General features: G+C 33.1%; 1 protein-coding gene across 1 annotated transcript in view; it reads left to right on the top strand.

Moving 5' to 3' along the window:
- Positions 1-10,810: 10,810 nt before the first annotated feature.
- LOC135143752 (uncharacterized) overlaps positions 10,811-16,128 on the top strand; it is a 39,008-nt gene continuing 33,690 nt past the window's right edge. The window contains exon 1 of the mRNA XM_064075678.1: positions 10,811-11,044. Within this exon, the coding sequence (XP_063931748.1) occupies positions 10,988-11,044 (57 nt within the window). The 5' untranslated portion in view covers positions 10,811-10,987. The remainder of the gene's footprint in view (positions 11,045-16,128) is intronic.

Here is a 16,128-nt window from a genome sequence, read left to right as displayed (position 1 = left end):
ACGGACTTTCAATAAAATTACTTTTAAGAATTTCCGCAAAGTTCCGCCTAGATTTTTAAGATGTTTACACAAATTTCCAATATTTTAACAAAAAAAGCGGCTTCTATATTCCATTATTCGCATTTTTAGCATCTTTAATTATTATAGACGTATGTATAAATCGTTCAGGATGTTTTTAGACAAAGGTGGGCCATGTAAATTTAATAATTTGGTTGACAACCGATTTAGTATATGCAAAGATCTTTAATGAAAAATGAAATTTATCATATCAGGTTGCCAGTAATTTCACATTTTGTATTTTTCATTCCAATATGTATGATTCAAAGCACTGAAGTAAACAATTATTATTTCAGGATTTAATAAACTTAGTCAATATAATTAAATTTAAAATTCACATGTGAATAAATAATAATTACGTTTTAACTTTAATAATCCGCATCAACATTTTTTATTGTATTGTAAGTGTACCTTATTAAAGACTAAGAAACCGGGCATAAATGACGAATTCCGTATACCTACATGAAGTTGGAAATTTTATTCTAAATACAAAATGGAATGCTTTATTCAAAAATTTGTGAAGTACATATGCAGTGACATCCAGAACTTTGGAATTTCACTAAAAAAATTTGAGTCATCATCATCGTCCTCTGGTTCAAAATTCAGTCAGTGTGACAAAATTTAAAAAAATCACAGCCAACAGAAAAAAAACTGACATTTCAGTGTCGTCATTCTTCTCAGTAATTTTTAGAGTACTTTAGTTTCTACGTCGATCCCTTCTCAAAAAACTGCACTCGAATAGCTAGCTAAGCGTAAGGTTAAGGTAACAATTTAAAACAAACGAGAACCAGATGTGGTCGGAGTTTATTTCAGTGAAATATGCAGTGGTCATCGTCCGCAGCTCGTTATGACGATTTCAGTGTCTACTTCAGTGAAATCCGTCGAGGCGCCGGCGTCGCAGCGTCCTGAAGCAGGCGAGAATTTATAGATTTGTTCTGGCAGAGACGGCCTTTATTAATGACGGACGATGCAAATGAGCCGGTTTAGTCAAAGTGACGCCGTTGTAAAATTTAACATCACCAAACACTCAAACAGACATTCGAACTTTTATAAGCGTCAAAACATTTTACGTTTAACTGGAACCATAGAACTTTTCGAAATAGGCGTATGAAACAGAAAAGTGCATCGCAGGCGAGACTCCGCAAACTCAGGAATATCAAGCAATCCATCATCGAAACACAACAACAACAACAACAACAACGTCAATTTCGCATTGTCATGATCCAAGTCGGAATAATTTAATAACGTGTAAATATTTTGAGGGAGCTTTGTACATTACAGAACGAAATTAAATAAAATATGAGAGCAGATTGTGTTCCGTTGTGCTTTGTTTTCAACTTGTGAATTTAACAAAAACGCAAGGCACTTACCCTTTTTAATGAAATCATTTTTCAGACCTTCGTTATTCTGCGATTTCAGCGCGGCTCTAGTTTTGCCAATTATTCTTCGCGTTGGAGGCACGAGTACTCTTTCATTTATACAACATAAGTAATTAATTCCCGGAGGACGACACGTCGCTACTTGCCACAGAACACACAAGGTGAAAAAACTTCGACGAAAGAGAGTTTAAGACGGATTTTCAATCCGTAATGCAGCTACGCAGGATTTAATAATACAAATTGTATCTGTGCGCCGAGTTCGCTTCAAAAATGTATTCAACGGGAAATAACGATTGGATTATGAAATGAAGACGTCAAAAAACGAGAAGACATTTTCCGGATTATACAAATATTTTTAATTAATTTGAATTTAAATTGAAATTTCAGCCGGCATTTTTATTTCCGGTGACGTTTTGTATTGGAACGGGAATCGATCACGACCGCTGAAGGCCCACCAACAAATTACACTTTGTTTTTAAAAGAACAAAAGGATCTTCGGTTTTTGCGACTTTGACTAAAGCTTCATTGGGAAAAGATTAAAATGCTGAATAAAAAGTTGAAGAAACAACCCTTCGGACAAAAAACAAACAAAATAATGAAAAAAAAGTGTGTTTGCGTCGTGTTTGCCTCGTATTTTTATTTTTCCCTCAATTTGTCGCGTGCAAACTTTCCCATCCAACAAAAGGTTGTCACGTTTAATCAAAGCCAAAGACGCAGGTGGCGGTGCGCTAATTGCACAACCATTTCTAGATAGAAACAAACCTGTCATCGTTACAGATTGCACCGTCAGCTGAAAATATTCCCGATTGTTTGCTCGTCCAACTTTCTTCTGATACACTGAAGTTCAAAAAAAACACTACAATAATTAAGCTGTGGCTGCAGTTTAACAGTAATTCCAACGAACAATGTATTTCTGAGCTTTAAAATATAGACGTACTTAATTTTTAAGTTATAAGCAACCGCTTAGTACAGACAATATACAGTATGTATTATAGAAAAAAAGTTGCTGAAACACCGGAGAAAAAACACCAAGATTTTAAGTTTATAATCTTTAATTAATGAAATGTTATAATGAATTCATAAATAAGTGGAAGTCCGTTATACTCAAAATGGAATTTTTAAATGTAATTAAAGGAGTAGAAAAACGACTTAAAATAAGAAATGGATTTTGAGACGTTTTTCTCTCCGATAACATCGTTAACTTGAGCTTGAATATGTAACAGGTAAAAATGTAACAAAAGTTCATGTTCTAATCGAAAGTTGTCATAAAACAAATTATACAATTTAGCACTTATGAAGGAATAAAGCTGAGGCATGTTATAAATCCAGGAAAATGTGCACTTTTTCGAAGGTATATGCAAATAAAGTATTGAACTTGGACTCGGTTACAATATTTCCTTAGCTTACGCCCAGGAAGTAAAAAATATGTATAAAACATTCTGTCAGCAGCTAGTTACTTCATCAAGTTTTAATACTGAAGCTTAACTTGTTCAGAAGTTATACTCTTCAAAACACAATTCCACAGGTCTTTTTTAAAATATCTTAACCTTTTTATTAAGAGAAATCATATACACATATTTTTGACACTTTTAGAGTTACTTTGGCTCAGGGAATATGCGTGTAAAATTTCTATAGTTAATTACGTTACACCCTGTATATACATTTTTGAAGAAGTATATTTTTTGTTTTCACTTGGGTACTTATATTTTCCGAAAATTGCAGATGGTGTTAATTGAAAAAAAACTAGATAATTTACCCGTCACAGGGGTGAGGGCACACATCAGCGATCCCCATCCAATATCGTTTATTAACATCGCGCCAATGACGTCATCAAGGGCGGCAGTAGTTGATCAGCAGTCATTTGTTTGAGATTTTCATTTATAATCGTTCACAACGAGAGTCAGCCGGCTGTGAAACACTCAAGCATCGAGCCATTGTCACCCGGCCGACTTGGTCCCGGCCCTTTTGTCTAGGTTTTTATAATACATTGATTGTTCCCTTAATAATGCCCATTGTGCGAAGTGCGCACGATTTCTTCATTTTGGAAACATTTTAAAGACGGAATTGTGTGATTGAAAAGTTTTAAGTTGTTACGTCCACGAACTTTATCACTTCTCTGTGTGCGAGGAACGCGATTCAGGAGTTTAGGGAACTAGCGATAAATAAACCGAATGATTTAAAAAAATTACGAAAAAATTGTAACTTCAATAATGACTGTAAAATAGTTCTGCGATCAAAAAAATGCGTATTGTCGTGTTCGACCAATTCGGTCACGATTAGTGAAAATGTTTTAATTTTCTTGTTTCGTCCATGTTGATGCATAACATTGTTAATACTAAATATTTCAAATCTTGCCAGGGAAGATGTTTTAAATAGATTTGAACATTTCGTTCAGTGTTATCCACTTTAATTCGGCTGGAGTGTTGGGTAAGAGATACAGTAGGATTGTCTATTGTATACTGCCGATTCTGCAAGATGCGGCGTTACACATGTATCGACATTTACACTATTCAAAAGATGGTCGGTTCTTTGAAAGGAATCAGCTGCTCTCAGAGGTAGATCTTTCGTTCGTTTGATAATCCCATAAGACCCGTATTGAATCTGCGGAGTTATTGAAATTGAGAACGGATGAATTTTTATTGCCACTGGTTTACCTATTACGAGTATATATTGTTGAATTTGTGCTTGTGCTCACTGAAAATTTAAATTAAATGCTTCATTTAAAATGCATGAAGTTTATTTAGAAATAATTCTTCTGTGAAAAAAATGAGTATGGGTATGCCAGGAAGTTCGCGGAGACATAAGTTTGGGACATTACGACAATATCAAATGTCGACTTGCCAAGCGGTTTTCCTTTTTTTTATAATAACTGTTATTGTTCTGTTGCTTTTAATAGTAAGTCTGACGCATTTTGTAATGACACTGATATGAATGTTGCAGATCATTGACCTACAGTGAACATTTTTTTCAGAAGGCGAGGAAAGTACTGTGTAAAGTCTTTATTTTCTAACGAGGAACCCAAGGACCGAGCACAAAACATATGTTTGCCCGAATCCTTCCCGGACAGCGTAATGGCGAACTTCGGTTAATGAATTTAGGTTCTTAGCGTTTCACCGAACCAGCCTCTGCTATAATTTGTAAACAATTTCCATGAGATTCCAACTGGGAACCCTCTAAAATCCTACCATCCCGTAACTGGCCCTAATCAAACTTCAAAATATCGCTTCGTATATTTGTCGGCTGCTATTACATGAAACTTCCTACGTTCTATAATAAATCTGTCTCGCATGTCTGTGACCATGCAAATAATACACTGGATTCGGAGATTTGTTAGTACATATAGCGTTAAATAATACGAGTCGAAATGGCAACGGAAATGAGTAAAGCGACAGCTGCTATCTAGCTTTTTGCAACAATGGATATTCTTGGTATTTTTTCGGAAGAATTCTGTACGCAGCACAAATATTTACCTGTTTTTGAAACAGTACGTCTCACGTTCTTGATGTTGATATCATATCACTTCCTTGCAAACATCCGTGGCTGAAAAAAAATGAGATTCCGATTTTGTCTTTGTGCAGACGAAATCGAATGGAAAGTTGTTTATTTATTTAAGCGGCGTTTAAATTTTTACACGAGCTTCCAATGATGCAGGGATTGTAGTAAGTAGTGTGTTTATTTATTTATGGTTTCCTACATGTTTAAAATTATGTATGCACCTTGCGTAGGACGACGCATTAATTGTTGCGGAGATAAATTAAAAAAGAGATTGTCTTCTGATAAACGAAGGCATTTTTACTTCCTGAACGTAAGCTAAGGAAGTATTGTAATCGAGTCCATTGGACGACTGGCTATTTTTATATTTTCTCTATGTTTCATGACACCTACAGTACGAAAAAATAGGTTCTGGTTTTCATCTGTTTGTCTGTCTGTGCTATCTGAACAAAATTTTTATTAGATAGATAAACAGATTGTTGTCAAATTTTATACACCAACCTATGTATTAGGAATATCATGTAGATAGTAAAACGCAAACCAAAATCTGGATAAACATCCCCACCAACAATAGGATGACGTCATCTCCAAAATTTACATCAGTAAATATTATTTCAATTTCATAAAATAAGATAATGCTTCACATATGATTTATGAATGCGTGTTCAGTTTTTGTCTTAGACATACAGATTTTTTAATTTAATTCTGAAACGGCAAAACTCGAATGCTATGAAATTTTGCAAACATTTGAAGGTTATGGTAAATAGCATAGTTAATCAAAATGTATTCGTTTATCCCCTTATAAAAAATTGATGACGTCATCTCAAAATTTTGCCCAATAAATCCTCTCTGAAATATGCAAAATATTATGACTGCTTAATTGTGGTTTATCAATGCATTCCGATTTTGAACAAATGTTATCGAAATTATGCTTCCGTTGTGCTAGAAAAAATGTGAATATTACAAACAAAACAATGCGATGAATTCATCTATGATTTCACTATCAGTTTATCAGACTTATTTACACCTGATGATTTCGTCCTAGTTTTCTTAGAACTATGTCGTTTGTACGGATGTTATCTATCAATAGCGACATATTTTATTGCTCGTTTAGGTCTATCACCCTGTCGTTAGTTGGCGATTTCATTAAACAGATAATCTCCGAAACTACTGGGCTGTGCGTTGTATCGTTAATGATTTTAAAAGTTCCTATTTTTTTACCTGCGTGTATAAACCGTAAAAACATATCATAGTTCTAAGAATTCCGCTATTTGTGGTTGAGTCATTTATAACAGTTTTCGTTTATCAGTGCGACAACTGTTGTAATAATCTTTATCTTCCTCACGTTGGTAAACACGTCATAATCTCTCTTTTTGCCGTAACTTTGATTAGGGCTGGTGCATAAAGGCCTGCGTTGTCACGCTATTATTCACAAAAAGGGACTTCTCAATTGCCCTTTCCAATTTCCGTGTCTCGTAAAAACTGCATTCATGCATGACACTGCCACGGACCAGCAGCTGTGTAATTTATTATTTTAAGCCACAATGTACTTCGCAGTTGAGATTTTGTGCTATATTGAATTGGACACGTTATAGATGGCTGTTTTTTAAAGTTTGAAGAAACTTTTCCGGGTGAAAGTCGAATATACGTGGCCCAAACCGAATATTGATTTCAAATAAACATGTAAAGTGGAAATGGGGAGGTGACGAGAACAAAGAATTCGGGAAAACCTGATAGGTTAATAACGAGAGTGATGGGATGGTTAAGTGTTAATAAGTCTTTGGGTTATTTATCGACTCAATTTTCAATGGAAATGCATACTGAACGGTAATTATAGTAGAATGGGATACAAATTCTTTGACTATTGTTGCGCCCTGGTGCGACCCCTATGATAGTAAATATGATGTAATAGAAGCTCTGCGGGAGATGGATAACGTTTTATCTGCACGACGGAGATAAACAGATGTCGATTTTGGTTATTGCTTTTAATATAACGTTATAGAGTTTTTCTTGGGGTTATTGCGAAACCCTGCAAAATTTACTTTCCCGACATCATTGAGAAAAAATGCACTCATTTCGGTCGTTATTTTAAAGAAAAAAATCAGCTCTTGAACCGTCTGGAGAAGTGCCTGAATTTTTATGTTAAAGTCACGAATGGAATTTCACCATATATCTCGATTTATTTAAACAAAGACCGCATTCCAAGAGCAACTTTGTAGTTTTTAGGTGATGACGTGACAGGTATGACGCTATCAGCACTTGTTTATTTGATATATTGGACATGGTTTTTCTTTATCGAAATCGCTAGTTGGAAATAAATATGAAAATAATACATAGTTTCTTTTTTTTTAATGTTTTATTTATTATTTTCAAATGCACTGTATATTTTGCTGTACTAGATGTTACATTTTCAAAACATATTTAATCTTCAAAAATCGTTATTTTGAAGGATGTATTCACATTAGTATCATGTCTTTTGCTTGAGCACGCGGTCGAGTTTTTCTCATGGATTAAATTTATTATACTCAATTGTTGGGGAATCCTTGGGGAACGATTTGACGTTTTATTTGATCGGTGGATTTCGGATTAGCAAGATAAAAATATATTGGGTTATCGGTCCATTTTCAAAGGTATCATGGAATTCCATTTTATTTTAGATTTATCTATTGATCTTACGTTTGAGATCTTCTTAACTTTTTTTATTACTGATTTTATTTTTAAATAATAATAACTATTATTATTTATTAATGCTACATCAAATTAAACGCATCCGTAAGAAGGGAAAAAACAAAATGCAGAAAAAGGTGTTTACTTAGAAGAATCCATAAATGAAATGAATTCCTAATGTGTAATAGTTATTTATTTACGGTAGGTTACATTTTACAACACGAAGATTTAATATTGAAACACGAGGCGAAGCCGAGTGTTTTAATAAATCTGAGCGTTGTAAAATGTAACCTACCGTATGTATAGTGTATGCAACTTTTTGGCCGATGACTTAGTGGTGCTTGTTTTGGTAAATTTTTACATTTTTTTAAATTGTCAGGAATTTGTAAGTAGGCTTTGCCTGCGTCAAACGTCAGATAAAATGAAAATCGTGACAGATAGTTCGATACGACTGCTGCTTATGCCACCAGATGGCGCTCTCCAAACTCAATAAAAAAAATCAATTGCTATTATTTTAAAACATTTAACAGATGCATTTATGCGGTATCTTATTTTGGTGAACACAAGCTTTGTTAATGATGACGTGTTAATTTTTGTAAGGGGTTTAGAACTATGAAAATTTCTGTGTTTATTACCGCACTTAATTTGGTAAATGACAGTTCAATGTGTAAAAATCAAAATACCATGGGTATCTACGATACGTAAATGTCAGTTTTACAGTTGTCGAGGCCAAAAAAGGCATTTTCAATAAAAATTTGTTCAAACTTTTTGTGAAATACCGAAAAATTCAGTGTTTTTTTTATTATTATATATTATATTATAATTTCTTATTATTGTAGACTGAAAGAAGTCATGTTGGTGTTAGAATTTTTGTACACGCAAGCTACTGTAAAACTACACATTGTGAAGTGGCTGCTGAAGAAACACTGAAATATTATTAAGCAATCTGATAAAAAGTAACAAATGTATTATTAACCGGGGATTTTAATGGCCACTTTGAGACTTTTCAAAATAAAGCTTGAGTTTAACATATTTGGAGTCTTTGTATGAGTTTTATACCACAAGCAAGTGGAACATCAGAGATTGACACAAAACGGTTTAGAGCAATAACTATAATGGGTTTTTATACAATTTACAGTCTAGTAGTGTTTTTATTTATTTTTTTTTTTTTAAGTTTGATATTTCTAAACATGATATTAGATGCTATGAACCAGTTTTTCCCTTTGTTCAAAAAAACTCATTTTCCAGATCAAGAAAGGCAGGAATAAACAATAACTGGTTTACCCATAATGCAGTAAAGATGCATTATTTTTCACTATGCGATACGCACTTACATTATGATCCGATTTCTTTTCTTGGGCTAAGACTAGACAATCATTTGACTTGCGATTCGCATAGGTACATAGAGTACCTATTGTATAAATTGCCCAATAAACTATTTTTTTTACGTAGGCTTAATGAAATTCTTTCTACAAGAAGGCTTATAAATGGCTTACTATGCAGCAGTACATAGCATCATCTCGCATGGGATAATTTGTCTGGGACACTCCAGTCACTTAAAAAAAAAAAATACTATTTAACGTAAATAATAATAAGCAAAAGTAGAATTAGCACATTTTGCTAATGTGTTAAGTTTTACAATGTCTTATCATGATATGTACAACAGAGTAGTTTTAAATTCTATGAAAAGATAATTGAAAGGTATTTTATTGAAAATGTTTTCTACAACTTAGATGCATTTTTTGAATATTGCTCGGTGATTAATAGTTTATAATTCTATAATTATGTTTTTATTTTACTTTACTTTTTAGACAAGTGAGAATTCCTTTGTAAATTTAGGCATAATAACGGATATTCTATTTAATTCTATTCTAATATCAACTTTCGCAATCATCGGCTAGCGCTGCACAAAACTGTTTAAATCTTGTTTAAATTCTTAAAATACTTGCCTCTGCCGCAATGATTTTCGCCTTAGTTGTGGAAGTTAACAATTCATTTACAATCGACTTGAACTTTGTTGGAATCATCTTTGCTGTAACTATAGTCCTTGTGAACTTGCGAAGGAAATGTTTTATTCCAATTTTTTTCTTAATTCACCAATAATTACAAAATTATGCTAAAATTATTCGATAACTGTCTCAAATCTAGATTATATAGTTAACTTAGCACATTTTTAGGTGGGGACAGATTCCCGAAGCGTCAACAAATTTCCCAAGACTTCATTTTACTAATAACCTTTAATTGCGTTAGTTAATTGAGAACATCTTTAAACTAATGTGAGGTAATTGTTGCTTATCAACTTATTATTAAGTTCAGGGACAGTAATAGAACAAAGAATTGTATGCATCAGTGAACGTTTAATATTTATTATTTCATTAACAGAGAAATGTTTTTATATGTTCGAGTGCCAACTAAAAAAAATATAATTAATTTAGTATTGCAAGAAATAAGCTACTTTAGGTTGACCGTTGCTAAAAAAATTAGGCCGAGGAATGATACATCAGCAGTAATATAAATAATTTAAGATGTGTCATCATCGATGATTGGACCACATCGAGAGAAAGAATTTACTCCGTATTCAAAACGTGTACGATTTTTGTTGCAAGTTTCGTCTCTAGCGTAGTAAGTTGCAAGTTTGTTCCTACATAATCGAATAAATCCCATTTGTGCCCGACTGCTTTAGCACCTCTTATCGCACTTATCAAGATAACATTGTAAATACCATGTTTGTGCTAGAAATAGTTATTTCCCAACACCTGCCACGATAAGAACCTGATGTGACAACCAGGATATGGTATGAAGGGATATAAGGCGATAAGAAAACATCCACATTTCCACGTAACCGTGCGCAGCTAGCATTATGTACCACGGAAATCTACAACTTTGTGCAAAATAAAAACTCTGATTTTTGGAATCAATTTCACAACTTCAAAACATATTCATGCAATGTGTGTGTACAGGAACATACATACATGCATGATGTTCCTCTTGTAGGTAGAGGTAGACAAACGTATAATCGGTAAAATATGTCGCACTTGACGGATTTTGCAGGTAAGCAGTGCTGAGTCACCCAGCTAGCTCGCTAGGTGCTGGCGATCCTCCAGCGGGAAACGGACCCGGCATAGGTAGAATTCTGAGCACTTCGCCGACGTGCCGAAAGATATCGTAAATGCTCGTCCGGTAAGCGCACCGTACAGTCGTGCAATGTTGTAGCTCAGTCGTGAACAGACTTTCGGCGGTGCGTTGTTGTGTTATGTAGAATTTTGTTCCTAGATGTGGCATACGATCGTCGAATTTTTCTATGGTGCTGTTTGTGTGTTCTCGCTATAAACGTGCGACCCAGTGACGGAAGTGCTTACCATGTGAATTGTTGATTGAGTTTTTTTTGTACCATGGTTGACAACAGTTGCATTATAGAGGGAACCGTCAAGTTTAGGGATGGAAAAAAGGTACGAAACTCGTAACATTGAATAATTCGTTTGAAATCGGCGACGACACTGCTGATAAAACTCGCAAAACTTCGAACAAGTTTGAGATTGATATGTTGGGATACATTTTTTACAAGTCACTTGCGCAACTAATCGAGGTATACATTATAAAACAAATTCTCAAGAGGTGTCGAGTTGGATAATGGCCACTGAAATATACAAACGTAAATGTCTTCCTTGATGGGGAGTTTACCATATTTTATTCAGGCGTTCTAACGTGCAAATTCCAACCAGTTTTACCGAACAAAGGCTAAAATCCAAGGCTACTTGTGAAATTGTAGTTTTTGTTGCTTGCACCATTTTTATTGTGCATAGATAATTAACATTTTGACGGTATTATTGGTATTACCTACTCACATATGTGGGTGCACAGTACTTGATAATCTTATCAGATTATAGGACTACGGAGTCATATACGTTGCATGACAACGTGCTGCTTGCAACCTTTGCCCGTAAATCATGCTAGTTCAAGATTTTGTTTAGTTAAACAAGCTTGACTTTTAGCAAATATTGGTGTCAAGTGATGCAAAAACGGTGATGACATCATTATTGTCACTGAGACTTGAGCAAAAAACGTTCACTGTGCCAAGCAAACACGTTGAGAAGGAAAAAATTCATTCTAGTGCAATCTATTGTTTGTTGAAAGTATCAAAGCTATCGACACACTATTCCAGCTGATTATATTTGCCCATCATTTTCGGATTTTTTCTTAAAAATCACGTTATATGTTAAAGCATGTGCAATATTGGGAAATAAATATACATTTCATTTAAATCTAAACCTTATAGGCAGGGAAGGGTAGCGTACCCCCCATAATTCAGAATTTATCAAAAGTTGGCAAAATGATGAAAAGTTGGTAAATCATCCGATTGTTTACATTAAAAAAATAACTCAAACGGAAAAAACAGCATGTGGAAATTTTTTGGCACGAAGAATACAGCCTGATCAATAAATACTGTTTGAGTTTTTTTAATTATCGTTTTCAAATATTATTGTATATACTTATTATAAATTTCTTTAATGAATAATGCTATCAATTCAGTGCTGACAACTATAACAATATAAATATAAAACCGTATCATAAAACATATCAACAAAATCATTTGTTCTAATCTGTATTCAATATTTTGAGGTTATGATACCATGTTGTGATCCAAGTAGTTTAAATTTAATTCCAAAGAGGGCGCTTCAGCAATTTTTAAAATTTTCCAGATTTTTAACAAGGCTTTGACTCTACTAAATAACACATACCGTTTAAAAAAAATAACTCATTTAATAAAAAACGATTTTCTCACATCACTACGTTGTCAATTTTGATAACAGGAAGTAAAGCGGGGTTACAGATCCACCGACTTAAAGCAAAATTTATTGATACTAACTTAAACAGTATAAAATATTGATGCTAAAGTACAAGAGACAAATGGCCAAATTCAAACTAGTAAGAGTTTTTGTATTAATTTAAACGCAAACGAACCTAAAACGTCTTAACTCTAAACATAAACTTAGGTAAAATTAAATTACAAAAAGTGTTACAGAGCTCATTTTACGTTCGAGTTAGACAATTTTACGTTATGAATTACAAAACAACAGTTTAACTGTCAACGACTGAGTGGAAAAAGCTGATTGATTCGATAGACAGCCCAGAACTTTACTAAATAATTAGTAATTCGTTAAGGCGAGATGTTATATCTAATCTACATTGTGTATGTTACTTGTGTCATTCTGTTTTGACATTTAAATGTACATAAAATTGCAGTTGGTGGCTGATTTTGCAGTGCCTTCAGACCTTAGAACCCATATTTTCCCTTTTTAAAATATCTTTAAACTTTAAATCTTAATTCTAACTGTACGTACAGAAAGACATAATGAGGCATACTGCAGTGAGAATTGGTAATACTGTATGACTGCTACACAGGAAAGTCATGGAGAGACATAATAACTGTAGTAGTTAAACTTTGCACTTCTTTTCTGCCAGTTTGTAGTAACTGTAGATTTTTCGGTTGTCATGAATGAGAAGGTTTAGTTCACTAAAGTTTATAAAGAATCACATAGTTCCATCCTAAACTGGACGGTAATCGTTTAAACTATCTAATATTGTTATCTGTCAAAAAACTGGACAACATTAATTCTTGAGTTATACTAAACCAACAATGCGTCAATACCTATTTTAAAACATAATATTTGCGACAGAGTTAATTAAGTAATTAATGTCGATATTGGAAACATCTTTACCAAATCTATGTTTACCGTATTAATTGGCATTTTTTTGTGCAAAGTTTCAATTTTCAATTTTAGTTTCTAATTAGCTTCTTTTTAAATTTCTTGATTTGTTCATGGTGCTGTATTTTTTATTTTAGTTTTGGATGGTACTCTTAAGGACTCTTTAACAAATCCCACATGATATCTGTACCTTCAATAGTGTTTGAAATGCGCTTTCTATCTAACCAAAAAACGTGTAAAAATTTCTTAAAATAACAACAAATTTGAAAATTCTTTACATTTTGGTTTCATCAGGAAATATGTAATCAATAATAATCAGCAACTTTCAACTCGTTTCTAACTTTTTTTGAACTTGTGAAAAGTATTGGATTACAGCGTAGCAAATGTAATAATCTCTCTTGAAAATAGGGATAAATGTCGGTCTTTGAAAAGGTCTTTAAAGACACTATTTACAAACAACATAAAACATAGCACACTATTGAAAAAAATATATATGACGTAATAGCTCTAGCTCGACAGGGCATGACGTCACATGTATAGCAACCTAAAAAGAGCGTAATTAGAAATGCTATACTTTTGTACTATTATATTTGGCCTTTTTTTCATAATATACGTAGCCATCTTTTCACAACAAGAAACTTAAAACATGGTTGCAAGGAAATATGGGTTTCGGAATTATGAGGCCAAGTCTAATTGCAAAATCGATATTTCCTTAGACAAATTTTCCATTTTAAACATGTTTTAAGTTTCATGTTGTGAAAAGAAGTCTACACATATTAAGAAAAAAAAGGCAAAATATAAACCCCGCCCACCCACCCCATCTCAATTGTGATGATTTTTTTATTCTTATGTTCTACATAATGTTAGTGAGTAAAAAACGGTTTGTTTTAGTTGTTTTAAAACTTTTAAAATTGGATTTTTTGTTTTAAAATACGATGAAAACACATGCCGAAAAAATGAAAAATCGAAACATGGAAAAACTGGAAAATCTGAAAATCGAAAAATTGAAACATCGAGAAGCCGAAACATAAAACGATCGAAAAATAGAAAAAATCAGGAAATTGAAAATCCCAGAAACGAATTTCAGATATTGAAAAATTTTAATTCTAAAAAAAAACAAAAAATCGAAAATTTGAAAAATTGGGAAATTTAACAATCGAATTCCAGAAATAGAAAAATTGAAAAATCTAAAATTCAAAAATTGAAAAAGTGAAAAACCGAAAAATGTGAAACCTGGAAATCGAAACATTGGAAAATAGTAGAGATGTACCGACTGTAGGTCTGGCCGACTAACCGACTAGCCGATTGTTCGGCCAGTAAAAACCGACTAGTCGGCCGACTGTTCGGCTTTGCTAAAACCGGTTTATAAATGCGACAGACAGTGTTTTTTTTTCTATTTCTCTAACTACCTTAAAAATTTGTTTTATTTTAATAAAAGGAATAACTAAAATTCGTTTGTTTTCCAAAAAATTTGTTAAATTTGTTTGGATAATTTTAATATTTAATTTTTTTTGGTAACTCAGTACAAAAATAAAGAATAACAAAATTTAGGGCCAGATTATATAATATTTTAACTGAGATTAAGTTGATCGTGCATTTAACAAGGCCATTAGCGACGTCTGATCGGCGTAGAGTCGGTCACATGGTACTTTAACGCTGAGTTAAAAATTAAATCGCAATTAAATATTTAATTGAGATTCTGTAAACCGGGTTTAATTGTTTTATATACTATTTTAATTTTAATAAAAAAAACCGACCGATCGGCTGTTTAGCCGACCAGTCGCCGACTGCGGCCGACGATGGAAAACGGCCGAATAGTCGGCTTATCCGACCGGTCGGCCACTAGTCGGTATATCCCTAGAAAATAGAAAAATTAAGGAACCAAAAAATTGAAGAACCCAAAAACACTGAAATCGAAACATCAAAAATGCGAAAAATTGAAAATTTAAAATCGAAAGATCTAAAATTTGAAAAATCGAAAATAAAAAACCAAGAAATTCAAAAATCCCAAAACAGAAATATTGAAAAATTAATAAACTGATAAACCGAAAATGGAAAAAATTTAAAAATCGACGAAAAATTGAAAAATCAAAATATTCGAAAATCTCAAAGTTGAAGCATCGAAAAATCGAACAATGGAAACCTGAAAAGTCGAAAAATCGAACATTAAAACAACCGAAAAATTGAAAAATAAAAAATCCGAAAAATCGAAAAAGTGAAGATTCGAAAAAATAAAAAATCAAAAAATCGGGAAATGAAGACGCCGAGAAACCAAAACATCAAAAAGTCGAGAAATCCAGAAATAGGAATATCAAAAAATCGAAAAGTCAAGAAACCGAAAAGTCGAAAAATCGAGAAATAGAAAATTTAGAAACGCCAAAAATAAAATTGAAAAATGCAAGAATCAAAATTATCAAGTCGTAAAACTGAAATACCGGAAAATTCAGAAATCGAAAATCTCTTTTGGTTTTCTTTTTTAATTAACACAATTAGTTTTCTTTGTATAACACGATTACTTAAGAACATATTTCTCGTGGAAAAATAAAGATTTTATAATTAAGCTCCGCCCCTCGGCTTACGACAAATAAAAAAAATCATCACAATTGAGGAAGGGCGGGTGGGCGGGGCTTATATTTTGCCTTTTTTTTTCTTAACATACATAGCCATCTTTTCACAACAAGAAACTTAAAACATGGTTAAAATGGTAATTTTTGCAAGGAAAGATGGATTTTGCAATGATGGGGCGGAGCCTAATTGCAAAATCGATGTTTCCTTATACAAATTTTCCATTTTAAACATGTTTTGAGTTTCATGTTGTGAAAAGG

This window comes from Zophobas morio, unplaced genomic scaffold (assembly GCF_036711695.1).
Source record: "Zophobas morio isolate AGI-343-1 ecotype UQ-CSIRO unplaced genomic scaffold, CSIRO_AGI_Zmor_V1 ptg000075l, whole genome shotgun sequence".
Classification (NCBI taxonomy): Eukaryota; Metazoa; Arthropoda; class Insecta; order Coleoptera; family Tenebrionidae; genus Zophobas; species Zophobas morio.
This window is presented reverse-complemented; position numbering and strand designations above follow the sequence as displayed.